The sequence below is a fragment of the Strix uralensis genome, chromosome 21 (assembly GCF_047716275.1).
Source record: "Strix uralensis isolate ZFMK-TIS-50842 chromosome 21, bStrUra1, whole genome shotgun sequence".
Lineage (NCBI taxonomy): Eukaryota > Metazoa > Chordata > Aves > Strigiformes > Strigidae > Strix > Strix uralensis.
The window spans coordinates 6,067,958-6,095,227 of NC_133992.1; the positions used below are offsets into that span (position 1 = coordinate 6,067,958).

General features: G+C 48.3%; 1 protein-coding gene across 1 annotated transcript in view; it reads left to right on the plus strand.

Annotated features, from left to right (window-relative positions):
• Positions 1–27,270, plus strand: part of COL27A1 (collagen type XXVII alpha 1 chain) — a 152,333-nt gene that overhangs the window by 84,086 nt on the left and 40,977 nt on the right. The window contains exons 25-35 of the mRNA XM_074891182.1: positions 4,769–4,822; positions 7,694–7,747; positions 8,571–8,624; positions 11,843–11,896; positions 20,558–20,611; positions 21,574–21,618; positions 21,789–21,833; positions 22,046–22,099; positions 22,898–22,951; positions 25,391–25,444; positions 27,095–27,148. Coding sequence (XP_074747283.1) covers positions 4,769–4,822; positions 7,694–7,747; positions 8,571–8,624; positions 11,843–11,896; positions 20,558–20,611; positions 21,574–21,618; positions 21,789–21,833; positions 22,046–22,099; positions 22,898–22,951; positions 25,391–25,444; positions 27,095–27,148 — 576 coding nt within the window. The remainder of the gene's footprint in view (positions 1–4,768; positions 4,823–7,693; positions 7,748–8,570; positions 8,625–11,842; positions 11,897–20,557; positions 20,612–21,573; positions 21,619–21,788; positions 21,834–22,045; positions 22,100–22,897; positions 22,952–25,390; positions 25,445–27,094; positions 27,149–27,270) is intronic.

The following is a 27,270-nucleotide window of genomic DNA, read 5'->3' on the forward strand; positions in this document are numbered from 1 at the left end:
AATCCTTCTTCTTGTACAAGAAGTAACAGCCCTGCTCGCTCGCACAGTGATGTTAGGGTCAGCCACGCACCCATCGCACCATGCTGGGAAGGGCAATCACTCCACGGCCCCTTGTGGATATATCTTCCTTCGAGGGAGAAACAGGTTGTCCCAATATCAGATATTATTCTAAAATAATTTGTCAAAGGAAACCAGCGTCGTTGGATGACCAAGGTCAAATGGGTTGCCAAGAACCAAGCACGAAATTGCACCAGCGTTTCCTACATCTTAGAGCAGTGTCTTTCCCAATGCATTTACCTTCCCCTCCAGAGCATCTTTCTGAGCTGCAGACCTCTCATTCAGGGATTTATGGGCACTGTAGTGTATGCAGCCTCTTTGATCTGACAGGGTGTTTTGTCAACGTGTCTCCACCTTCCCTTCTGTCGCTCCCCAAAGGGCAGTGGGAACCCAACGTGGCCCCAGGGTATGGCTGAGCCCGGCGCACAGGGGGTTAAACCGCATGGCTTTTCTTTGCGGGTCAGAGCGTCCTCCCTTAAACTGTGATATTTACTGTTTTACTTTCCCTTTCTTTCATCTGAATGGGAGGATTGTACATTTACTCCCTCCCATCCTTTGTCCCTGGTTTGTTTTGTTTTGAGTTCTAGCGAACCAGTAAAACAGAAAGGCCATGATCGGTTCCTGCTGGGAGTGACTGGCGGTCCCGTCCCTGGGAGACCCTGCTCACGCTGGGCTCGCCTTTCGGTTGTTTCTCTCAAATGGGGTATGATTTATGCAAGGCTTCATTGCTGACTTGCTCTCTGTTGATGCAGCCAAGAGGGGGGGCTTAATTATGACAGGGCTGGACAATAAATGGGGAAAGCCAGACAGGAGTTAGGAATTACAACCCGCCAGTCCCCCCCCTTTTCTTCCCCCAAGCCCCCAGCAACTTTTTAACAATCTCCATCCCTTTTCCGCCATGCCCTTGGCTGGGGAATACAGCAGACTGAATCATGAGCGACATGCTGAACTCTCCGTCTAATATAAATGTTTTACATTCTTTCCTGTATACTGTGGGCCTTTATCCGGGCCGCCACCACTGCTGGGACTTCACGTGCATCATTACACACACTGCCTGGAGTAGTGTTTGATGCAGGGCTTCTTTTCAACCCTGGGAACCTGGGAAAAGTATGTTACGCCACAGCCATTTTAGTGTAATGGCCACAATTCATGTCTGCTTTGATTTAATATTTGCCACCGGTGGCTTTTCTGGTTCTTAAAACCTAAATCTTTTGCTGCTTTTGTTCCCTTCAGTGTCTATCCCATTTTGGCCGGTGAAGAATATCGTTATCCAATCTCCCCCAGTAGTTTCATGTACTCCCAATAACTTACTGAGATTTATTTTTCCTAGACATATCTATCTTGATTTGTGTCTGCTTGCAGACACAGCAATGTTAGTTCATTTAGCCCAGGGCAGACGGTATTGGCTGAAACACTACAGAGCTACTGTGCTGGAAGCCTGGCCATGTCACAGGGTCCCTGCTCTGCCATCCCACTTCAGTCCCACGCTCACACCATGGGATGCTCCTCTTGCTGGGTACACAGGGCACAGTGACATCTTCCCTTGAGCAGAAACATGACGTACCAGCGCAGGCAGAATTTTGCCTGGTTTTGGAGTGAAAGCCAAGCCAGAAACGTTGGCTGTGCTCCCCTTCCATCCTGAAGGTTCCACAGGTAACAGGTGCAGTGGTTGCCTCTACCCTGCTTGCATTGGCAGTGCCGGCAGGTTTCCACGTGAGCTGCGATAACAAAGAGCACATCTGTGACAGTGAAGGGGTCTCGGGAGGGCGTTGGGGTTGTGGGCTGGTTGGCGTGCTGCAGTCGGTGCTCTGCAAACCAGCTGTAGAGCACCACCAGCTCGGCTGGAAAGCACAACCAGTGTGTCTTGCTTCATGACCCAGACTCCTTAGAGACTTTTTAGGGTGGGAGCTGATGCTGCTGTGGACAGCAGGTTAGCCTTCAAGCCTGAGTCTGGGTATGCAATGCCTCTCAGAAGTGTCTTTGAAACACTTGGTCTGAATGGTGACAACATTTGCTGCAAGAGCAGGGATCTCTCTTCTTCTGCAGGGACTGACCTAAGTAACCCAGAAATATCTTAAAGAGAGCATCTTCCCAGGGAGAGAGTTCGGCAGTTTTTCTGATAAATTGGAAATGAAGGAACAGATTTGTTCTTTCTTGCTTTATTATCTTATTTTTGCCTAGCAATGCATTTCCTTGTTCCGTCTCATTGCTTTGCCATTCTCTCCTCTGCCTTAACATTTGCTTTCTTCATGGCCTTGGGCAACTGGAAAGCTTCGGTAACTGGATACAGTTATCAGCGATGTATCTGCACTTGTGTCTAATTGAAAGGATAATTGATTCAGCAGCCTTCAGCAATGCCACCCAGTGGCAACCTTGCCTATGCAGATCTTGCAAATTTGCCTGCTCTCCCTTTGGTTCCTGTGCTGGGCAATCCGCTGCTGAGCCCAGCACTGCTTTGCCCCCACGTGTGTCCTGTCCGTGTGTCCTGTCCGTGCAGCCTGGCTGTAATGGCACGCTTGTGCACTGGGACTGCTTCAGCATCAGACACAGCAAAGACCATTTCAGTGCTGGTGTCAGAAGGGTTGGCGACATCAAGCTCCTGATGGGATAGTAGAGCTTTCCTGTGGTAGTTGTCTTCCCGTGGTTAATCAATATTTCCATCATGGCACAGGGGCATGCTGGTTTCCTGGGACATCATCTATGGATGAATTTCTAATGCAAGCATCTAACTCCAGGCTCCAACATACCCGCTGAGCTCTTTGCCTTCTCTCATGAGTTTTTTCCAAACACTTTTCACGTGGATGTTGTTCCCATGCCTGAGTGTGACAAGGGCCACTCAGAGCAGAGTGTGTGTCTGCTCCCTGGAAGAGGCGAAGCCAGCTGAGCCTCCGAGTGAGAGATGCTTTTGTTGAGCCCATCAGCATGTCTCATTGAGGAGCTCCTGTCTCCAGTGATGTTCAAAGGATGGCATTTAATTGCACCATCTGAGGAATGTTAATGCATGAAGTCTCTCAGTGTTTGGAGTCATCGTCAGAAGCTGTTCCCTCTAAAAGTCATCGGAGAGTGACCCACATTGTGTTTTATGTCTCTGAATGCATCTGCTGAGCCTCACACAGATGGGAATAGCAGTGAGGCTGGTTATTCTGTGCTACAGCTTTACGTTGTGAGCGTAACTTCATGGAAAGGGAGAGGCTTTTGGTGGCGGGAGGAGTTGCACAACCTGTGAGTAGGCTGCTCTGTTGGTGCTGGATCCTCCTCTGTAGCTGCGTGGTATCACTTTACACTGTCAGTGCACAGAAGTGAACAGAACCACAACAACACACAGACCACAGAGAACCCCTCAGCAAACTGCACACATGTCAGGCCAGCTGGGAACGGAAAAAGCAATGAAGCGGGAGTACAGAGAGGAAATGCTTGCCTTTTTTCTTGCTGTTCCCCCAGAGAGGAGATAGCAGGGTCAAAAGCTCTCCCTTTTCTGAGACCACACTCCAGAAGTTGCCTTGCCTAGCGTAGCTTTTTTCCCACCGTGTTTGTTTATGCTGAATATTTTCCTGAGTGTGTCATTTGAAAGTCTCCTTGATGTTGAAGTGAAAAGGTGAGATGCATTTGCATAGAAGAACTTTACAATTTATTATGAAGATTTCAAATTATTCTAAAAAAGAGGAAGAGTAGGGTGATATCACTGAAGAATCCACCTCCTGTCTCTGACTTGCTCAGCAGCCACCTGCCAGCACCAATCAGCCTGCTGCCTAAAATCGAACAAGCTGGGGCATGGCTTCATTTGAGACCACCCATGCCAACTATGGGCAGGTTGTGAAGTGTTTCAACAGGAGATCCCTTTAGTTACAGACTCACTGGAGGAACTAACTATAGATGTCTCTCTGCCAATGACCCTTGCTGGGACTAGGGATGAGACCATGAGAATCATGCGCCTGCCATGGCAGAGAAGACAGTCCCTTGCATCTCTAGAGCCAGAAACCCGCTGGAGTTGGTAGGGAGGCTGCTGTATTTTAATTCTCAGGAATCTTAGCTTGACATTGCATTTATTTCTATCTTCCTAATTAAAAGCAGTTCTGTTTGTTTCTTCGTTATCCCAAACGTTGTTAAATCCTGACAAATCCTGAGCTTAGACTGGGAGATTTTTCCAAGATAGTTTCTGAGTAGTGTGATAGATCTACTGCCCTGCTGGCCCCTCTGGCTGGGTCCTCAGACCTTTATTTCCTACTGACATCCCAACAGCATGACACTATCAGGGCAAAATTAGTTTGCATGAGGGTTTGAAGCAGCTCAGATTAACCCAGAGGAACTCTACCCAGTACAGCAGTGAAAATGGTGGCAACTCTCAGACTGTGCAACCCATTGATGCTCTTGGGGAAGCTGCGCTGACGTTTTGGGAAATGCTTGCAAAACAAAGCCACACTATAGACTCGGCCTTTCTACGAAACGTGCTTAACTCATCCCGTATACTGTGTGTTGTGGCTCTTGCAGATCCTAGTGCTGCCGTTCCAGCTGGCGCCTAAAGCAGAACCAGCTGTGGAGTTAGACGTTCCCATGGCCAGGAGCAACTCTGTCCGCTCTGGTAGCCAGTAGGAATTACTGAGCAGTATACAAGGGATGCTGTGCTATTTCAACCAGCAAGGTGGACCAAAGAAACTGTTTACTTTCTCAGCTAATAAAACTGAAAATTAATTGTGCTTTTCTCTTTCCTCAGGGTCTAATGGGTTTCATTGGTCCCGTAGGGGAGCCTGGAATAGTGGGAGAAAAGGTAAGATTGCTTGCAATGAATTGGTTGTTATAACTTTTGCAGGGTGAGGGAGACCAGGGCAGGAGGAATATGGTGAGATTTAAGTTGTCATGTCAGTGCAACACCCAGATGGGTGCCTGAGCTAGTCTTGAGCCAGGCAAAAATCATCCACTTTGCATTTAGGAATTAATATGCGCTTGCACTCCAAGGAAATGCTGTCAAATATTCTCTGAAAATTTAAGCTTTATTCATTCATAATCTGCCAGAAAGCTTGTATTTAACAGTCAGTTCTGTTTTTTCTGGGAATGAGGGACTTATCAGCCCTGTGTTCCTGGTCAAGGGAGGAGTCCAAGGAGTTTAGGTTACAGACAGATTTGTGCAGAGATGTGCTCAAAAGCCCATGCTGAGTTGCCAACGGGGTTGCACAGGACCAGGGCTGAGCCTGCATTGAACAGGAGGTCTCAGCAATTTCTCAGGTGCAGACAAGGTGCAAGAGTGCAATCACCCAACTGAGCAAAGGCTGGTCCAAATATTTCCCTTTTTATTTGATTGATCCCATCCTGCTGCCCCTGTGGTTGTACTGGGCACGCTACTAAGGGCTGGTGCCCTCTTGTGTACAGTACAGATACACGCTTTTTTCAGGAAGAAAAATGGCTTTATTTTCCATAAATGTAAATGGACATTAATTTGTTTTCTATTAGAGTGTAAAATTTTATTCAGGGGTAGCTTCCAAAGACAAATCATCTATATCACTCATTGTGTGTCCGTTGCTGACTGCTGGTTTTCATTGGTGGTTTAATTATTCACAGTCCAGCCATAAAGATAGTAAAGAGCATAAAATGATGCATTCCACACATCAGTTCTCTCTCTTGCTTTTATTACTTCAAGCCCTGTCCTCTGGGTAATGATGTCAAGATTCTGTGACAGTTATACTGTGTTTGCTGCAAATGCATTTTATTGCCTGTCTGCAGCAGCCGTTGGAGAGCCCGTTACACTAGATGGTCTCTGGTGGGGCAGTAGCAGTCTCAGTCCAAACTATCAAGGCACACAAGAGCTAAAAGGAATGACATGGTGTGGGCTGCATTTTATGGAAGGAAAACAGAGGAATAAAGAGTCTGTGATGTATCCAAGATGGTTACACAGAAGACTGGTGCCTGAGCGAGTTGTCTCAATGGCAGCTGCAGCCCTGCGTTGAATGAGGCGTAAGGGGTTTGCCAGGCAGGAGACACGGGAAGATCTTTTTCCCCGTTCCAGTAAGTTCACATCTGGTCCTATGACTTCCATGCTAATGCCTTGACCACATGAGCTATCCTCATCTCACAGATCGGCTCTGTAACACGATGATGTTACATTGGTGTCAAGGCAAGCCCAGGCTGTCCTTTGAAAATCTGCCTCAGCACAGCTGTGATTTCTATCAGACTTCTTCTCTACCAGGACAAACTTATGGATGACAGAAATAACTATCATCAAATCAAAACCTCAACCAGGCCTCCAGTTGGCATAGTGTCCTACAGCTTACTATGCTGTTGTGAGCTAAATGAAGTGGGAAATATGCTTTCATTAGACATAGCTGAGTCAGCAATCTCCATCCGAGAGCTGCAGAAGTTAAGGCTGAAGCCAGTAGAATCCAAAGATTATCAAAGAGAACAATACAGTTAATACATACTTAATAAAATCCATGCATTCAGGGGGAAAAAAATCCTTGCATTGGTTTACAGGGGCCAACTGGTGACAACACAAACTCTGGGGTTTGTTTTTAATAAGCTGCTTAGAGCCCAGAAAATATTTCCCCTTACGCTTTAGCTGTTGGAAGGTAGGTCAGATTTTGGGCGTAAACTACTTGGCAGCATTTGCTAACTCCTCCTTCCTCATCCCCCTAAGCACACAAACATAACACACCTAATTCCCGGTGCATTATCGGGGCTGCGAGGGCAAGTACAGGCAGTCGTGGTGGGAATTGCCACCATCTCCAAAAAGGAGCAGTTGATGTCCTGTCGCTAGAGCCATGCCTTTGACTCACCCTTGTGTCAGCGGGTCACAGTGGTGCTCACGGAGGCTTACACCTTGTCTCCCTTTCTTGACTGAGCTGGAGGGCCAAGGATGTACTCAGGGCAAGTGAAATTTTCTGCATGTAGGTATAAGTAAGACTTTTGGAATTAAAAAGTGATTTTTTGGTACATTGAGTTTTTTAATGCCAAACGGTGGCTTGTTTTAGAAGGGATAGCATCTTTAGGGTGCGCTGTGGAGGCATCTGGCTCTGAACCCCTCATAAACACAAGCCTCCATTTTGTTGGTTTTTGCACTGTGGTCCCAGTATGAGCCACAGGATAGGAAGACCCCTAAAACACCTGCAGTCGTCTTCTGAAAGCACCAGACATCTATTCCAGGCACTTTCTCTGTTTTTTTCCAACTTGATTCCCTGCTTTTAGCAGGACCTCATGACCACAGCTTTCAAATCCGTGCCTCCAAAAACACCAGGACGTGGAGGGATTACGATAGTGCAGAACACAGACGGATGTTATGCCTTGGGTGGGAAGGGCTGGAGATCTCCTGGGATCCAGTCCCAGCACTGTCTGGAGTTGAAGGCGGCCTTGCACATTGCTTGTTTCTTGTTCCTCAGTGCTTTGATGGCAATAGTAAAGTCCCCTCTCTTGGGATATGGAGGGTTAACTAATTCTTGCTGTAGTCCTTTAACTACTCTGATGAGATGGATACTTGAAAGAAGGTGATGATTATTCTGTACTGGAAGTGTTTCTGGTAGAAATCTGATGGCATAGACTGCAATTTGTGGAACTTCTAGTTGTTTCATTGCTCTAGATCCCTGTTGCTGCCAGCTTAGAGTGCTTGTTAGCAAAAGTCTCACTTTTCCCCGTGCACCCGTGTCTCTCCTAGGGCGACCGTGGCTCAGTGGGACCCCCAGGCCCTCCAGGAGTCAAGGGGTCGATGGTAAGGAGTAAGTCTGCATTCTCTCGCTCTTGCTGCTGCCTGTCTCTCTCTTTCCTAGCAAAGGGTGCAGCTTCTGGTCTTTTAGTTATGTGACAACTTTGGAAACTCTTCCTGTCTCTGTGGGGATGGGAATGGCCATTTGACTGACTGGATATTGAGGTATAATACCTCCCCAGCAGTCGTGTTCAACACTCTCCCCTTCCGAGAAATACTGGATTTCGACACGTGTTCTGCAGCTCCATCAGCTGAGGACCTGTTGTGTCAAGTAGAGATACCAAGGAACGGCAAGCTATGGCACCTAAAGGATTGCCTGTTCCCAAGCATCCTGGCTACTGAACAGACGGGGTCTGGGAACAGGGATCTGTTGTTCACATCCCACCAAGTTGCCAGGGGCAGCTGGAGATGCAGGGCTGCTTGGGCAGCACGCTCGTGGTGTTTTGCTGTGCTTTGTGCACTGCCATTTGGGGATCCTCCTTTAGGAGTTTAACAGAGGGCACCTCAGCAAGATCTTATCTTACTCTGACACTTACCTCCTGTCTACCATAGTGCAAGATCCAAAGACAGATTTTCATATTAATTCAGCCCATTCTGGGCTGTTTAGAAAATCTAACTGCTTATATTGCTACCAAGGTTGGAGCTGGTTTTTTGACAGTCTGGCCTTCTCCATCCATCCCTGGGCAGTTCTAGCCTGACAAATAACAAACCTGCCTGACCTTGCAAGCAACCAACAATACCTTTTTTCCTGTCTTCCCACTTGGAGGAAGAAGGGCTGAGCAGATCCTGGGAATTCACACCAGGCATGTTCTTCTTCCTTCCCTTCTAGGGCCACCCCGGGACACCAGGAGGAGTGGGTTTTCCTGGGATCCCTGGACCAACAGTAAGTAAAGGCTATCACCACCTTGTAATACCACACACCAAAAATCATCATCCCATATCCTGGGCATTCATGGGCTGACTCGGGCAACTGTGTGCCAGTTGATTTGAGTTTGATTTGAGCAACAGATATGGCATAAGGGATGGGGCATGAGTAGGAGCAACACGGAAAGAGATGCTACAAAAAAAATGGTGCTTAATTCAAACTTTTGTAGCCCATTTCCCTAATGGGGGATCCAAAAGTCACAATTCAGCCTCAGTCTTTTAGCAGGACACAAGCTCACTCGCTCAAGGTGTTCTTGCAAGGCCCTCTATTTCTGCCAGGAGCTGTTGGCAGTATGGTGATCACATCATGCGACACAGTGACTGTATCATGTGGTGACTCCATCATGCATTTTCCAAGACTCTTGCTGGAGTGAGAAGAGCCACAGAACAGCTGCCCCCAGATGCACCCTCCCTCTGGATGGGCTCGTCTGGTACATGTGCAGCTGTGGCTGGAGCGTGCAATTGGTGTGGAGGTAGAGTTTAGTGTGGCTCCAGTTTCCCACAGCCGTTGTTTAGACGGAGCTCCAGCTCTCCCAGCAGCACAAATGCTGCTGTGTGTTGTTTGCTGGAACCCACAGAAGGGCAGCTCTGGGTGGGTACAGGGAATGGATTTTGCTCAGTGTGTGAATTCCCACAGCGTTGTTAATTGGGAGGAAGATCACAGTAGTGAAATGCCTGGGCAGTGCCAAAGGTTTGGCCTCCAGATCAGTGGCAGCTCTGCCCACTTTGGGGAGCTCAGGGATGCTCTGGGCCCACCAGCTGCAGCCAGCTGCTGCCTGGGAAGAGACTTCACAGTTGCAAGGCAATGGAGGTGAGGGAAAGAAAAGGTCTGAGGCGAAGCAGCACCTTGGGGTGACCCATCCTTACCTGAAGAGCATCAACATGGCCCTGGCCAGGCCCTTACAATGACAGGAGCATGATGTTGCCTGCAGCCCCCAGCAGAGAGGGGGCTCCTCATGCTAGCACTTGCTGTCAGCAGAAGTCTAGGAGGCAGCTGGATATCTCTAGCTGTCTCTTTTTTAGAAACTCTCCCAGCACATTAGCTGCTGCATGACTTGGGGATAGCTGGAGCGTTAGGCAGACCCCCTGCTTACTTCCATGCCTGTGAGCATGGGGGAGAACTGGCGCGCGTCCTTGGCAGAGGTAGGTTCTGCGCTGGCCCTGTGGCAAAAAAATCCCAGTCCTGAAACACTAGTGCACCACTAACTAGTACCTTTAGCTGTACTAAAGTTTTGTATGGCTTCACTGGGACATGATGACAACAGTATGAGTTGAGGCATCACCTCTGACTGAAGATGCTGAAACCTCTCTGCAGAGCTCTGGGAGCTGAGACCATCCCCACGCCCTTTCTCTTCCCTCAGTTCCCTGTTCTCCTGCAAGCAAATAACAAGTTCATCCAAGCAAAATGTTTCCTCCAAAACTGCATTTTAAAAAGTCGTAATTCAATAAGTCAAACTTCCCCACAAAGCCAGTAAATCTAATACCCTAATATCAAATCCCCACTCATTAACTCCAGCTGTTTCTGCCTGTTTCTCCACCAAACATTCATTATTTGCTTTTCAAGCCAGACCTGAGGCATGCTGTTGTTGTTTATCCTAAACTGTTAAAATCTTTGGGATTAAACTATCCAGTGAGCCTTAGCAGCTCTGGTGACGGATTAATTCAATAGAGGGTGATCGGGAATGGGAAACAAAGGTGTAGTCAATGGTAGGAAACTGCCCTTAATTTCAGCTTGTGAATTCCTTTTCCCTCTTCTCACTCACCATCATGGAACATCTTTTATGTTAATACACAGTTTTTAAAATAGTGTATACGTGTAGGTATATTAAAGGTCACTCATCTTCTCCTAAACAGTTCCTTGAAATTCCCATCATGGTACCTAGTTGTTCCCTCAACATTTTGCCATCACAACGAACGTTTCTGTGCTTGTATTTTCATAAGCTATTTGGGATAGGCTGAGACTTCCAGGAGGATATTCCAAATCCCAATAAAGAATTTCATTTCAGTATTTGTTTATCATAAAAACCTCTATAAAAGAGGCATCTGACACATCTACTGCTTGTCAGTGCCAGTTGCTACTGACCTCAGTAGCAAAACCAAGATTTACTGTGATTACAAATATAGTTACAGTCAACTAACTTTTCCATCTTGAGTGAGAACAGCTAAGCATTTGTACTCTGAACTTACATGCCATGCAGAAAGATACCTCCATTCCAAAAGCAAAATCTTTATTAGTGGCAGTGGTACAAGCAGTAGGAAGATCACAGTCCAATTTTGTTCTGGTCCATGGTGAAGTTTGGAGGGTTGACAGCTGGTAAAAGCTATTAATATATAAATAGCAAAACTTGATGTGGAGTGTTTGAGAGAGTAAGAATGGAATGTGTCATTTTAAGATTTTCTTTTCTGACAGCAGAAAGGCACTAACTTTAAATATGGGATTTTAAAGTTATAATACAGAAATAAATCCTGTTAATTAACCATATTATTTAATTTTTGAAACTCATCAATATTATAACACCAAAAAAAAGCTGTTTAATTTTTTTCTGCATTTTCTCTATGCACATTAATGAATTAGTGTGTACAAATCCAGGTTAAAAGAAAACCTGAAACCTTTCTGTAAGTGTAAGAACAGGATCATCTGCAACACCAGCAGTCCAAATGAAATTAGCATCTATCTGCCAGTGTGAATATTTATGCGGCACTACCAGGGCAACAGGTACTTGAAGATAAAATCGGTATTTGGCTGAAAAGGTCAAACTTGGGTGTCTAAGATGAGGTGTCTGATTTTGTATTTGGACAACTGAAAAGCAGATCCCGGTTATTATTATTTTTGTACAGATACTGAACAACAGCTGCTTTTAATAGCTTCAGAGGGAATTCTGGATGTTTCGACTTCTCTTCAAATCACACCACTTAGACAACAGGCTGCAGATACTTAAGCATACAAACCTCAGCCAGGATCCTTGGCCTAAATGTCCATAATCCAAAGACAATCAGTGAGTTAAAAAAAAGACCATTTATAGACAAGTAAATATGGTAATGTCTTTGGCAAGAGTTTAATGAACCAACCTGCTGGCCAAGGGTCTGCATCTGGTCACGTAGGGATGTGAGGTCTTACCAACAGCTGATGCCTTCCTCCTCCACCATCTTCATTTTGTTTCCCTTTTCCCCTTCCAGGGTCCAGCAGGAGTCCGTGGTGCGCCAGGGATAAGAGGGATGAAAGGCCGCAGGGTAAGCACTTTCTACGAGCTTTTAGCCCTTTCCTCTTTCAGCTGTTGGAACAGTAATCTGATGGATTAGTTTGGGGGTGTAAAGATGAGCAGCAGTTGGGGCAGCACCTCCACAACCGTCTCTCTGCTGTGTATAGAGACAGTGGTCATTGAAGGAAGTCTTACCAGGGCTGCGAGTGCAAGTGATGTGTATGGGCAGAGGGGTGTCCCAGTGTAGAGCTGATCATGGAAGCGCTCCAGCTTGTCTTTTCCAACCACCTGCAGTGTCAAAACAGGCTTTACAGACACTTCTGGTGAGGATGGTGAAGATTTAGTCATCCGAAAATGTATCTGGGCTGGGGAAGAGTGTGCAGGTAGAAGACCAGAAAAGGTGCATTTGCTGCCAAGGGACATTGCAGCTGAGATGTGAAGTGTTGTGATTTAACCAGAGGTAGGTAAAGCAGGAAAGGTTACGCCATGAAATAAAATTAAGAGACAAGGCAGGCAGAAACAGGGCTGACAAGGAGCCGAGCAGCCTACTTTTCCCACGTCTTCCCTTTCAGTCTTGCAGAATTAGTATCTTCTGGCAGCATTCTGCGGGGTTGTGAGAAAGATGTGTTTTGCATTGTCAACAGATCAGCTTATAAGCACGTCCTGTGTATTTCTATGGGTTTCTCCAGCCCATAACACAAGGCCTTGGTTTTATCTATACATATCTAAACAGTGCCATGCTGCACAGCATGTGTGAATCCTTGCTCTGCCTGGAAAGAGCAGCCCCCCAGCCTAGTGCTGGGCCATGGTACTAACTAGCGTTGCTGACAGTACTGCAAGCGCATGTTACACTGGATAAATATTTCACAAGCACTCTGCATCAGTTCATGTGTGGTTCTTCCTGCTCTGTTTGGGTGACAGCTGACAACAGAATGACCTCTAGACCTGCCAAAGTTGCTTGTTTTCCTGCCTGTGACATCCAACCCATGTCCCACTGAGCTCTTCAATCTTTCTTCTTCTTAAACGGGATGTTTATTGCAGGAGCATCCCTGCTTTGGGTTGCTTTTCCTTGTCCAGCTGCTTTACAAAGTATTAATAGTGAGTGCACATGGGTTTGCTGAAGGCCCCAGCAGCAACATATTTTGCATTTCTCCCTCCGAGGATCTTACGATATCTGTTTCCATGTTTCATTTTCAAAGACGTAGGCTGGAGTAAACCATACATTCTACCCACCCCCAGTCTCTGCTTCTATGGCAACTCCTGCTTGGGGAATTTGGGACAGCCAAGGATTGCATATATTTCCCTATACCAGAGCTAATATTCTTCGAATCACTGGGACCAGCAAAAGGAAATGGAATAACCAACTAGAAAGCTTTATAACCACAGAGTTATGTACCCTGGAACTGCTTTAAGCTTTAAAAGCACAGCAAGAAGGATACCAGTAACATCCAAGCTCAGCAGATGCGTATCAGGGTTCAGCTTTTAACTTGTGGCTGGGAAAAACAGCTTCCTTGTGTCTGTTCTCCTTGGTGGGAAGGCCCACGGATCTCATTCCCCAGCTCCGCTCTCAGAGGGTCCCCTGGGGAGCGAGGTTTCTCTGTGCTACATAGCAGCAATTAACTGAGCTGTCCAGGACATCCATGACCATGACAGATGAGAAACGGGAGGCTTTGAATGGATGGCGGAAAATATCTCAAGGTAAAACTACAGTGCTGAGCTGAATGGGAAACGTCTTCTGAATGAATCCAGGCTGCCAACTGTGCGGGCTCTTGGAGAGGTGGGTCATCCGAGGGAATCAGACATTTCTGCTGGTGCTTTTAATGTATGCAGTGACAGAGGAGGAGTCCCAGCGCTGCCTCCTCCCAGCTGCCAGCCGGGGATGCCAGCCGCATCCCCTGGCACTGAGCCTCTCCTTACGGCAGGCAGCGTGTGCAACCCTAGTGTTTGGCTCTTGGGTCGTGCAAGGTTGACTCACATAAATCTTCTTTGGCTTCTTACATCTGCGTTGGCCTACAGTCCTCAACCCACAAGGAAATTACAGCTGACCAGGCTGTTTTCATCTCCACTCGTACTGTCAGGAATGACAAAAGAGGTATTTATCATCACACAAGGTAAAATCAAGAGCAAAGCTGGATCCAGCTCCTAAGAAAGGAGCTTGGCTGGCACAGCAAGGACCTGCCTTTGGGTGTAGCTAGATCCAGAGAGAGGGTGCCAAACCCTCAGGAGAAATCCTGCAGGACACCAACGGCCACAAGCACTGTCCATCCTCAAAATGACATACCACATGGTAGAGACGTTCAGCTGCATAGCCTTGGGTTGTGTTTCCTCTCCAGATGTTGAGTCCAGCAGACCCTGTGCAAGTTGCTCCCCCTGGACGTTTCCCCACTGAAAAAGTCCAGACTTCGAAGTGCATCCTATCCCTGAAAACCAGAAATGCAGCAGTGATTCTGCCCAGCTGGCTGCAGAGCCTGGCAAAATTGTCACCCCAGGAAGTGTAGAACGTGGAGGTAGATCAGGAAGCAGTGCCCGGGGAAGAGGGTGCATCGAGTTCTTGATCTTGCCCTAAGGACACTGGTATCAGAGAGTGGTAAACCTCTGCCAGCAAGCACTGAGTGCCTGGATCTGCTGCTGCTGCCCTGCGTTGATCCTGCCCTCACCACCCGCTGCTGGACCATGTCACGATGGAGATTTGCTGCGTTTGAGCACCGCAGTGGTATAATCCATACAGAATTTGCGAGACAGACAGACATCCTTTCTAAGGTCCCCAGCAGAGAGGAGGAACTTGGGCTTTGCTCTGAAATCCTACAGATTTCAGTGAATGTGATGTGGGAAAATCGGTATAGTAAGGACCAGCAGATCTCCTGCCTGGAGGATTTCTGGTTTGTATATCTCTCTTTCACATTCTCCTTCTCTTCATGCTCTCAGAAGATATTCCAAGCACATAGTATTCTTTGTTTGCTTAGTTTGTCCTGCTATTCCGGCTCGGTTTTCTCAGGATGGGGAAATGATCCCCCCAACTGTAATTTCAGACATTACCCTCTGTCTATCCTAGTTTACAAAAGGGACGTAATTCAATTCAGAGTGGAAACATGAATGCAGCCTCCACCAGATGTTTGTGGATTCCATGAGCTCTGTTTGTGGATACTTCATTAAAGTAATTTTGCTTTTGAAGGAAACGTAAATAGCAAATATGGTTTTGATTGTAAAGAACAATGGTGACTTTTTGGGGTCTGTATTTATATTGTGATAGCTTTTGTATTGTCAGAGATATAAGTACAAAGTTTAAAAAGAAAATTCTTTAAAAATTGTAACCTTCTTTTTAGTCATGACAGGGCTATTGTTCCTTCCCAAGTCTTTGCTTAGCCCATCAAACTGATACTGAATAATCTTCTACAAACGTGGTTTCCCCTCTCCTCTTCCCTAAGGACAAGAAACTTGGACATGTGAGCCCAGGCTTATTTCCCTTCATTCATACTCAGTGTAGCACTTGGACATGTGCTTAACATTCAGCTAGTGACAGCTATGCACATGCTTTAACCTAATTATTTAACCAAATCAAGGTTTAAATTTGGAGGCAGCTGATTCAGCAAGTCCCTCACCCTATCTGACTTAAATTCAAAAGCACATTTCTGTTAATCAGCTCCTCACAGCAGGAAAACATGTGGTCTCCAGCATCCTCTATTGAAGATAACGATATCAAAAAGCTCAGGTATTGACTGAGAATCTCTGCAAAATGTTAAATATCAACTGGACCCATGACTTTGCAACCCAGATCATAAAGCAGCACCTGAATTCCTGCTGTAAAGTGACTTATCTTGCCCCGTTCTTCTGCCCAAGGTGTCTGTCAGTGTTCTGGAATTTTATCCTCCCATTGGAGGGGATGCTGGGCTCTGACTCAGGTGACTCAGAGGAGCTTTTCAAATCCCAAAACACATTTCTCTTTTCCACCTTGCCATTCATTCTCCCCTCACTCTGCCGCTCACTGCGGGAGGGGACCGCTAGCTCTCTGCCCCACAGCCCCGATGCTGCGCAGCATCGCGGACTGCGGGAATTTGTGAATGCGAGGGATTTGTAAAGTGGTGTTATCTAAGCAAACCTGAAAATAGTTGCTTTTTCCAGATCCAGCTGAGAAGTTTTTCACAGAGAAGAAGCAGAGGTATATTGTTGTGCTCCCAGCGATCTTTCTAGTTGGCTGAAAAAGCATTAGAAGGGTTTGAGGAAAAGTTAGCTACAGATCTATGGCCAGCACTGTCTCCCTTCAGCTTCAGTCGAGGCATCTGCTTGCTTTTTATTTGGCCAGACTGTGATAGTGAAATATCAATATTTGGATAAAGGGGTAATGAAGAAGTTTTGGATTTCTGGAAGGGAGCTACTGACTGCTAGTTTGTGCTGCTGCTTCTGCTATTCAGAGGCTGGTTACTGTCTCTCTTTGCGCTCTAGGTATCTGTTTACAGGGGGAAATGCAGCAGTGCTTTGCAGAAAACACCTCGTTGAGTATTTAGCTCTGTTCTGCGATGGTGTCTACTCCAGCAGCAGGGTGTATCTCACACGGACTAGCAGTAAACCCAAGTTGCAAATCTGGAGCTGAATTCCCCTGCATTTGCGAGCTGACGCTGTTCACATCTAGCCAACATCGTAGCACTTGGTTTAGTCTGAGATTGCTGATAGTGCTCCTCAGTACTGCACGTCTCTGAGGGAAATACTGTCTTGGCCTGTGTGCCCACTGATCGTGTGGCACTGTGACCTGCTTTGCTACCGTTGCTGGAGCCTACATTAAAAATAACTCATGATTACAAGGGAAGAAGGTGACTGCAGGTGAGACTTGCAAGGACTTAAGACTAGTTTTCTACTACGTAGCTCCGTGGGAACCTACACAGGGATTACAGTGAGAAATATGCTCACATAAGACATTGGAACTAGAATTTAAAAAATGCTGGGCTCTGCCCAACCCTGAGTGTCTTGCTGTCTGCTGAGATCCAGGACCTCAGCGCAGGCGTGACTTACTGCAGCTGGAGCATCGGCATTTGGACGCAGGGTCGGGTCACAGAGCTGTGATTTCCTGCACAGCACCAATTCTGCTCCTCTTGCCTGACAACACAACCAAAAGGAGAAACTCATCTGTTTAGGTAGCAATGAGTGATGGCACTTGGCTCATGTGCTGCAGTGGGACTGCCCAAGCATGTCCCTGTGCTGTGACTCATTGCATGACCTTGGGTGAGCTGCTTTGAGATGGACATGGCAATGCCTTTGAGCCACGTGTTCATGTCCAACTGGCTTTGGTGAAACAGTCGAGCAGGTTCTCGAATGCTCCATCAGCCATAAACCTGTATCTCTCTGTGCCTTGGCTGCCCATGTGCAAAGGAGCAGACAGATCTTGATTTAACCCTCCTTTTTTTCCTGTTTACATTGTAAAGCTACTTGGAGCTTGCACTGTTTGTACAGCTCTGGCCCAGCAGGACCTCTCCTGAGCTCTGTACTGACATAAATACTAACAGAGACTAAAGAAAAGCTTCCTTCTCTGTTTCATGGGCTCCTAGAGATGCTGACAGCAGAGATAAAGCCATGCCTTTCACTGCACACTCTTACCCCATTCTTAGGACGGGTCCATGCTGCATATGCCCTTAGAACGATGTTTCCCGAGATGTCTCTCCACACGTTCGCCCTGGTCCCTCTGCTCTGCCACGCTCAGGGTAGGCACGCCTGGCTGTTCAGTTAATTTAGAAGCTGTGAGGGTCCAAGGGGAGCCCGGGGAGCTGCGCTCAGCCCTGCCTGCAAGGCCAAGCCACCAGGTCTGCAGGGGGAAAGCACCGTGCTGTGCCTCGCGGCGTTTGGCATGGGATGCTCCCTGGAGAGCTGCCAGGACCTCACTCACTCATCTCTAACCGGCGTTGTCAGTAAAAGAGAGTTTTAAAGATTTAACTAATTGACTAAATGTAGCCTTTCCTGTCAGGGTGAATTAGAGGAAGCCTTTATCCTGGGTTTCGGCCCAGGAGGCTGGAGAAGATGAAGCTTGCCACATGCATTTGCAAATACAGGGTCACTTTCTCCTTCTTTAGGTCAGATGCCGATGAGATGTGTTGTGATGGGATTAGGCAGGTGACTGCTGTGAAGTGAGATTGCCCTGGCAGATTCTGCAATGCTGGTGACAGGGCTCTGCTGGAAGAAATGTGGATACTGTAAACACTTCCCCAGCCAGCCAGCCCTGCCGGGTCGGACCACTGAGAACCACAGCCATTGCTGCAGTGCTGAGTGAGGGCTGAGGGCACCCAACAGCCTCCACCCAGCTCAGAGCAGCCCAGCACTGGCAAAGGGCCTGGACAGGGCAAGGCAGGCTACAGAAGGTGGGTCTGGAGGCGCCAGACCCATCCCACTTTCCTACCCTGGCAGCATCTGTCCTGGAATGAAAACCTCTAACCTGGGTCTTCGCTGTCATTTCTATGTCCCAGTTGCCTCTGAGCCCTGCTCCCTCTTTCTGTAATACCAGGGCTGAGCTATTGAATCCTTCTCTTCTGCACATCCCTCCCCTTCTTCACAAGCAGGTCACCCCATCATCTCGGATAGTAAAGATGTAATTGCACAAAATATCTGAACGGCTGCTCAAAGAGGAGGGGAAGAGTTTGTTTTCCAGGGAGGATGAGAAGTTGGGTGGCAGGGTGCTTTCCCAGGGTGCCAGTGCCATACACATGCTGACACCTCCATTCTCTCTGGGCAGCCCAGTACCCAGCCCAGGGCAGGTCTGTGTATTTTGCTGGGTTGCTGGGTGTCCCAGTCACCCCAGGCAGCTCCCCAGATGCCTCCAAGCTCTGCTCTCCCACTACTCCAACTTACAGTGCTGTCTGACTTGAGCTGTCAGTAGCCCTGCTTTTAAATGACCTTCTGGTTTATGTCATTGTGCTTTGAGGTTTATAGGGGCATGGGTTAATAAAACTTTTGGTCTTTACTGCTCTCTGATCTAGTGGTCAGTATGAGCCAGGGCACCTGGGGTCTAGGGCTGGTGAGAGCTGCCATTACACGAGCGTAGCAAAGCACCGACCTGTGAAACACCCCCTTCGGTCGTGGTGTTCCCATCTGGTGCACAGTCCTCTGTCAGTCTGTCCTGGAGACCGGGTTGCACATTCTTTAGAGCTGTGTCTTACTGGCATGCAATACAGGCTTTTGGTTATTTAATCTCGGGTACGCTCAGCGGCACAGGGTTTTGCCAAACGCAGTAGAAGTTTTTGCATTATTTTATATTGACAGTGTTTGTCTGCTGTAATAATTTGGCTACGTTTCCTATACATCTTCTGCTGTTACACTGCCTTTCTTTGTGAGTCTCTCTCTCTCTTTGCCTGTCATACTGGAGTTGCTTTTCTAACGCATTGGCTCCCTAGCCCTGTTATTACTTTTGGCACTCGGTTTGCATCCCGATTAAGCGTATTGGCTCCTGTTTTCTCTATTTCCGTGTTGGCCTACACTCAGGATTCCTCTTACCACTACATTCTAGCGCTGCTCTGTGTTTTTATTTATTATTTATATTGCAGTAGCGCCTAAGAGTCCCGACTGAGCTCATGGCCTGATTATGAACATGACGTGCGTTAATAAAGTCTCTTGATATGCCCTTTTTTTCCTGTTTTATTTTCCCCGACTCTGTGCCTGTTTATTCTCTGTCAGTGTGACACACTGGTTTCTGGGGTTCGAATGGTGCAGAGGGCTGTGCGTTCGGCTCTTCTGAAATTAGCTTGAAAGCCAGATCGCAGCTATCCCCTCTTCCCAGGGCTCTCCTTGCTTAGAAACCTCTGGAGGAACAAGGACACCCCTTCCTCGAGGATGCCCGCGCCGTACCATGAACTGTTCAATTTTAGCTAGTCGTGTCCAGGATCGCTCACTGTCTGGACTCTTGTACGTGCCGTGAACATTTCCAGCAGCGTGCGTGTCCCGTACACCTCCTGAGCTGCTCATGCCTGCTGCACACACGCGCACGCCCAGGAGCAGATGCCGGGCATAGGACCAGACATGCCAGAGCAGGCACGGCAGGCTGCACTTCTCCCAGCTTGCATATGCATGAGCACCTGCCTGATCCTTAACAGCAGCCAGTTCTCCAAACAGCAGGTAACTGTAGCTGAAGGCTTGGAGCTCAGCTGCCAGCAAATATACCCTGCTCTTTGGGAGCAGTTTGGGGCCCATGACAATCGTGAGGGTACTGTATGGTGGGGGTTTGGGTGCCTCTGTGTATTTTGTAGCTTTATTGCCCTGATTGTGACCATGAGACAGTGTGGTATGCCAAAAGTTAAGGGCAGGGCAGTTGGAAAAGTGGAGTTTCTAGCAAGGAAGAGGTTTGCTATCAATAAGGCTAGAACTGCAAGTCCGTGCAATGCAAAACTGTTGTCATGTAACCGTTGTCTGAAAATAAGGCTGTTCCTCGCCTGCTTTTCTCCCCCAGCTTTGGTTTGCGGTTGGTAGTTGATTTAAAAGGAATAAAAAGTATTTTGGTGCTGTATGCTGATAACGGTGAGAAATGAAGCAACAAAACACAGAAAGGATCTTTTGAGTCCTGGGCTCCAAGCTGCTGTGCTCAACCCAACCAGGTATAGATTGGCTTAGCCAGGACTGATCTCATGGACCTTCCTGGTGGCCAAAGTTAGGGGGACTGCTATATTTTCCAGTGAGACATATACTCTGTTCTTATTTCTGCCACTCTCTTGCCTTTTTCCAGGGTGCCAGAGGGCCTGATGGACCAGTAGGTGAGCCGGGGTCACGAGGTGTCAAGGTGAGTGCCAGTGGTGACCAGGTTGGTCAAGACTGCTCTTAGCTGTGCTGTGAAATGCTCTGGGCAGGATCAAGGTCATGTCCTCCTCCAGGAACAGGGGATGTTCAGTCGCTCCATGAAGATCAACCAGCAGTGATGAGTCTTTCGTGCAACTGGAGTAAAATCTGTCCAACTTGGGTATCAGGGCCCCTGCTGCTGGGGTCTGAGACCCTGAATACAGAGGCAGTCCACAAACATGAGAGGCCTCTGCTAAAATAATAGAGTCCGTCACAGGGATGGGAGGAGCTTTACCTGGCAGTGAGTGTGCTTGACTGTTATATAGGAAAGTAGCACTAAATCAGAGCAATTTAACACAATTGGGAAAATATGACCTAAGGGAATACATATCTGTTCTGATGTACTTCATGTTAATTAGATCAGAACAGGAAAAAAATGCAGGGCAAGAGATGCCTGGTGCAAAGAGAGCCTGGCAGATACCCTGCCCAAGCAGACTAGGGTGAGCCTGCTCCACGACGGGCCCTGAGATGGGTGCATGGGAGAGTTTCTGCCTTTGGCAGCAGCCTGATGTAAGAGTAGTGTGGCAGAGCTGGACCCTTATCCTACCACTGAACACCACAGACTTCATCCCCTGCACAACACACGTGGCCCTGTGGATGCAGTGTGGGTGGGGAATATCCCTTATTTGATGCCCTGCCAGGCAGGGCTGCGCTGAGTCTGCTGGGAATCCCAGCTTCCTCCAAAGCAGTGTTTGCTCAAAAAGCCTTGGGTCGTGCAGCCCATTGCCCACACTCCCTGCTGGTTGGGGTGTTCTTCAGGGCAGGATGCTGGGCATTTGGCCTCTCAAAAGCTGCAGGGATCTGGAGGGGATATTCGATGCACAAAAATACAAGAGCAGATGGGCCAGGGCAGAAGAGCATCACCAGTAGTTTGTGCTCCTGCCAATGTGTCTTTTTGCTTTGCAGGGCCGACCAGGGGAGCCAGGCAAGCTGGGGCCAGATGGGCTGCAGGTATGTTCTCTATAAGGGCCAGTGTCCGCCCAACCTGACGTGGTGTCAGTCCCCCATGGGGGTACCCACACGTACACAGTGCCCAGGGAACTGCAGCTTCTCCTGGCCAAAGCGCCGCAGGTGTCTCAGCACATTCCCAGGGGCTAATTGCTGTAACTGTGTGTTCACAGGGGAAGATGGGGGAGACTGGGGAGACAGGAGCACGCGGCTTCCCAGTAAGTGTCCAACCCTTGTGCTTCCTTTCATAACCTTGGTTTCACTCAAGTCCATAAGTGTTGAGTCCTGGTCTATGAGGAAGAATTTGGACAGTGACTCACGCTTAGGGGACCACCTCTCCACTCCTTTCACTGGAGCATTTATGAAATGCATGTTACCGCCGAGAAGCATGAAGGGTTGGAGCTGACCTTGGTGGTTTTAATTTTTCTAGGGTATCCAAGGACCTTCTGGACCTCCAGGAGCAAAAGGGGCTCCAGGCGACCCGGCAAGTGTCTTATCACTCTCTCTTCATCTGTCTTTCCTTGCACACACACAGACACTTCATTTCTTTCTCTCTGTCTCTTCCCCACCACTTATTCCCATTCCCAGATTCTCTGTCCTTGCCAACTCCAGCATGGTCAGAGATGTGAAAGACTTGGCTAGAGTCCTAGGAGGCATGAGGAAAGACAAGGTCAGACCCTTGGAAAGCAAAAGGGGGACGTGGATCAACCAGGGAGAGTATAGGATACAGCCTGGGCTGGATTTTGGAAGGGAAGGGAGAAAAGAAGAGCAAGGTTGGGTCTGGGACAGGGTCAGATATAACAGGAGGAGCTGGAGTGGGCTGGTAGCTAGAGTGGAAGTGGGATCAGGAGGGAGGCTGATGGTATCAGAACTGAGCCCACAGCTTTGGGGGAGGCACTGGAAGATGACAGGTGAAGACACAGACCTCAAGGAGGGACACAGGATCACCGAAGCAGGGAGAGGGGTCATCTGTTCTCTGTGTCAGTGGGGACTGACCTGGACTGTGAAGGGAAGGAGTAAACCAGGCATTTTCAGGTTGCCAGCTGCAGTTGTTTTAGATGGGAGCCAGAAAGATGAAGGGCCTTCTGAGCCGTGTGCCTGTTAAGGTGCCTCAGCACACCCATTTCTGGCCTCTCCATCTCACTGGCCATCTCTTGCATGCTGCATAGCTCTTCTGTGATATGGGAGGGAACTGGTGTTTTATCTTACAGACCATGGAAGTGATGACCCTTCAGAAATGAAAACAGTTGTATGAAAAGAGCCTTGTGTCTCTCTTTTTCAGGGCCCACAAGGACCACAGGGGCCACCTGGACCTTTGGGAGAAATCGGGCATAAGGTAGGTCTGATCTTTGCTCCTATTTGTTTTCCCCTTGCATCAAGAGTGGCAGGACTGAGGGGGGAGTAAATGTGCAGCGGCTCATCCTTCTACACCTGGGGACATGAGCAGAAGGGATTTCCCTCAAGTCTGAAAGTCAACTTCCAAAGCAAACAGTGAAAATCAGAAATTCGAGCATCATTTTCATCACAGGCCATAGACACTCAGTTGGTAGCTGTGCAGACTCTTCACAACAAGAGATACATTTCAAAGCTGTCCGCACTGACAAGCGTGTCCCAGGCATGGCCTCTACCACCACACCAGGGACCACCTTTCTGCACCAAATACAGTAACCGTTCAAACTGAAAATTGGTCTTTCCTTTCCCACTCACTGGTGCCGTTGCTGACAAGACACAGTTTTGTCAGCCTGCCTGGATTGCTGTGGCAGTCCCATCACAAGCCACTGCAGCCGGTGGAGGAAGCTCAGAGAAACGCCTTTGCTGCTGACTGTGCTTTTGGGTTGCTGTTGCCATGAAGCAGTGGCACAAACACACCATAACCAAAGCAGCTGCCAAACAGTGCCCCGATGGAGTGCAGGAGATGCCTCCATGGTTTCCCCCCTAACTCAACTGCAGTCTTGGTTTGATTTCACTGCCCTTGAAGTATTATAGTCTTGGCTGTTTATACCAGATGTGCCAGTTCCCCTTGGGTAGCTCCTTTCCATAGGTCCTGAGCTGTAATATAGACGTGATGTTCCACTTGGCTGTGAAAACAGCAGCGAAGGTGGCTTTTAATGCAGTCAACTGCAAAGTGTATGAGTCATGAAAGTTTCCATTCTCATGGCTGCTAGACTGGATGGAGTGAGCTCTCAGCGTGGTAAACCACACTGAGGAGCTGGAAAGCTGCTACTGAGCCACTCTGGAAGTTGCCAACCAAGAAAGTACAGAGCTTTATTCAAATCTGTGACTCTTCCAGGAGCCTTTCTCTGCACTGGCACTTCTGGAGAAACCAAAGCAGGATTTTTGCTTTCATTGGAGCTTGAATTTTCTCATTGCGTGACTTGACCATTTGTTCATAAACCCAACACACACCCTGCTCCCTCCTCTGCTTGAATCCATTTCAGCAAGCCAGGAACTGGCTTTATTCCCTGGGCAGCAGAGTGCTCCCTTGACTATGTGCTCTTTTTCCCTTTATTCCCAACTGTAAAGAGAAGGGAGATTGTTATCCGGAAAACAAATATCATAAGTAAATAAACCTCTCAAATCCTTTAAAGACAGCTTTTCTGTCCCATCTTTGGGCTTGTTTTACAGATTCTCATTCCCCATGTTTCCCAGAGGTAGTAGAAAATGTACAAAGATTAAAGCTCCTAATTGATCTTGGTACTAAAGATAGCTAATGAACGTGACCCCTCTATCGCAAGGCTGCACACGGCTGCTGGACACTAAGAATGACCTTTGCAAGGTCATTCTCCCATCTTCCATCCTTCTATATTATTTCCCATAATTTTCCAGGTCAGGCACTCATTTTTGCTCTCTGAGGGATGCCAAGCCTCTCTACCAGGGTCTGTGCTCAGATGGATAGGGCCACATTATCTCATCTGTCAGCCGCTTTCTTTCCACTAGTACAGCCTGGCGACAGCCCTGAGCCGTGGATTTCTGGTCCGAGCCCAGTCGTTGGCATTAGGATGTTTGCTGGCCTATTATAGTCAGGCAAAGTGGGTGATGGATGTCAAGGCTAATCTAGCCAAAGTTTGTGCTGGAGGGTTTGGTGTAACTTTGCTGTTCTTGGCTCCCTTTAGCTGTCCTGGAGCTGGCAGCGTTGTTGTGACCCTGCCTCTGCAGGATCGTGGGGCCAGTGGCTCAGATCAAAGCTGTGTCATCTGGGGCAGCTGCTCCTGCAAAGGCAGGGCAAGTCAAAGCACCTGCAAACCCTGAGGCTGTGTCAGTGCTTAACCCTAAGCAGAATGAGATTGGTGGCCCAGAGAATGTGCTTATGCCAGCAGTAATGAAGTGGGGTTGCAGGAAGGCAGTGAGCAAGAGCACAGCAGAGCATTTTTGTTATCCACTATCAGCCAACCTGCTGGACCTTGTGAAGGGCTTTCAAGTCTAATTCAAGACCTTTTCTCTTCTTTCCCAACTAGTCCCCGTGCTGCTCCCTGGTGTGGTTAGAAAGCAGAGGGGTTGGAAAGAGTTAGAGATGCTTGGCAGAGGAGGCTGGGGGGCTGCCACAGGGCTGGGGAGAGGGGAGGTGTGAGAGATGAGCAGAGCCCTCCCAGGAACCAGGCACGAGGGGGTACTGGGCCTCTTTGATGCTGCGTACCCTGAGCCAGCTCAGGGGAGGTAATTACATTGCAAGCAAGGCTCTGCTGTCCCAGGAGGGCTCTGCTAAAGGAATTATGTCTTTGATCTTGCTTTCTACTTGGTTACAATGGGTTTTTTCATTATCTTTTTTTTTTCCCAGGGACCGCCTGGCTCAATGGGACAACCTGGCCTTGCAGGTGAACCTGGCATGAAGGTAAGAAAAACCTTTAGTGCAATTTCTCTGTCAGACCAGGGAGATAATAGCAACTTCTGTTCCTGCAGGACTGGGTAACATTGCAGGTTCACCCTCCAGCAGCCAAAGCAGACAGCATATTCAACAAAAGCTAAGGTTTAAAAAATGAAATCAGGTTAACTTTAACCCCTTGGTTATGAATTCCTGAGCCCCATCCCAAGGGGGAGGCTGTCAGTGCTGGGGAGAAGCACTGTCCCAGGGATCTTGTGCCTCAAGAGCTGTGAAGGGCTTTGGAAATGAAGATCAGTTCTTTTGCGGATCCAAAATCTGAGTGGAAAGGGGAGTCCTCAAGACCCAGAGATCCAACCAGCTTCTAATTTGAAAGAAGAAGAGTCTTAGGAAGGCCCCAAACTTAAAAATACCTTCAGACAAGGTCCTGCCACAGTTTCCAAGCCTCAGCTCTGTGGGGACTAAACTCCTCTGCTGGTTATGGGGGAAGGGTGCCGTGCTCCAGCACCATGAATGCACCACCTTGTCCACATGGAAAGGCCTATAAAAACCATCTCTTTGTTTGAATAAGATCCCTGTGCTGAGCGGCTCAGAGGTGTTTTTATTTTATCCTAACCCCCTTTCCGCTTGGTTTGAAGGTTCACTCCTGTGTGCAGGGCTTTTGAACAGACTCTATGTGGGGATTAAATGCAATTTCCTCTTTGCTGTTCCTCACTCCCCACCCCCAGCCCCATCCTTTGCCATATTTTCCTTGGCAAATCTTCTGACACTTCACTGGAGCTACCGTGTCTTTGGCATCCTGATACTGCATGAGTGTTTCAGCTCCCGTGCTCCTGGCTGCCCTCCTCGGGAACAGGACACAATGATTTGCACAAATACCGCTTTACCCACCCTCAGTGCAACACGTCCCTGCTGGGGACTCAGGCTGCCAGAGTCCCATGCTGCTCTTTCTCCTAAGCTGGGAGGTGCTGGCACAGGCTGGGGTTGCTCTGGGCAATCGTCGCTTGCAGACCAGTTTGCTGCATGATGAGATGTGTGGATAGGTCAAACCTTTTTCCCCTTATGTCTCTGCATTTCCTGAGCTCTATTCCTTGCAAAGCAGTTAGTTTGGATGGGCATAGCTGCCCTGTGGCCATTGTACCCCCAGTGCTAAATTGCAACCTCGCAGCCTGTCGCCAAGATCCATTTGTTTGCCAGCTCCAGCACCTTCAGTTTGCTCATTTTGGTGCCATCAAAGATTCAGGTTCTTTTCCACCCTCCTCAGTCATGCTGGGGCTCAAAGAGCTGCCAGCTTTCTTCTCCCTTGCTCCAGTTGATCTGCTGCAACGTTGCGTTGCACCCAGCATTGCTGCTTTTCTGCTGAAGGGCTGTGCTGAGGAAGTATCTTCTGGCTCTGCAGCTGCAGGCAGCGCAAGCCACTCCTCGACCCCTGTCCTGTCAAGCATCATTGCAACAGAACCTGCGAGGTGTCTGCTGGCCCTACGCGAGCAGAGACACTGGTGGTGACAACCTGTCCTTTGGACACCCTTGCAAACTGAAGTGAAGGTGTTTGTGTGGGAGAAGGAAATAAAAAGTCAAAATGAGGGGTGCAATGGAAGTGCTTCATGCTCACTCGCCGTCAGTAAACAGCTTGTCTCCGTGTCTGTGGTTCCTTTTTCTCAGGGTGATCCTGGCCAGTTGGGAGTCCCTGGAGAGCAAGGCCTCATTGGCCAAAGAGTGAGTATGGTCAACTTCTGGTAGGGCTTCTGTGCCTTGTCAGTTCACCAGAGGCTCCGTTCCCTGTTCACCTACAGCCTGGGCAGACAGACCCCGTTCTGGCCATCCCGTAACCCTCACGG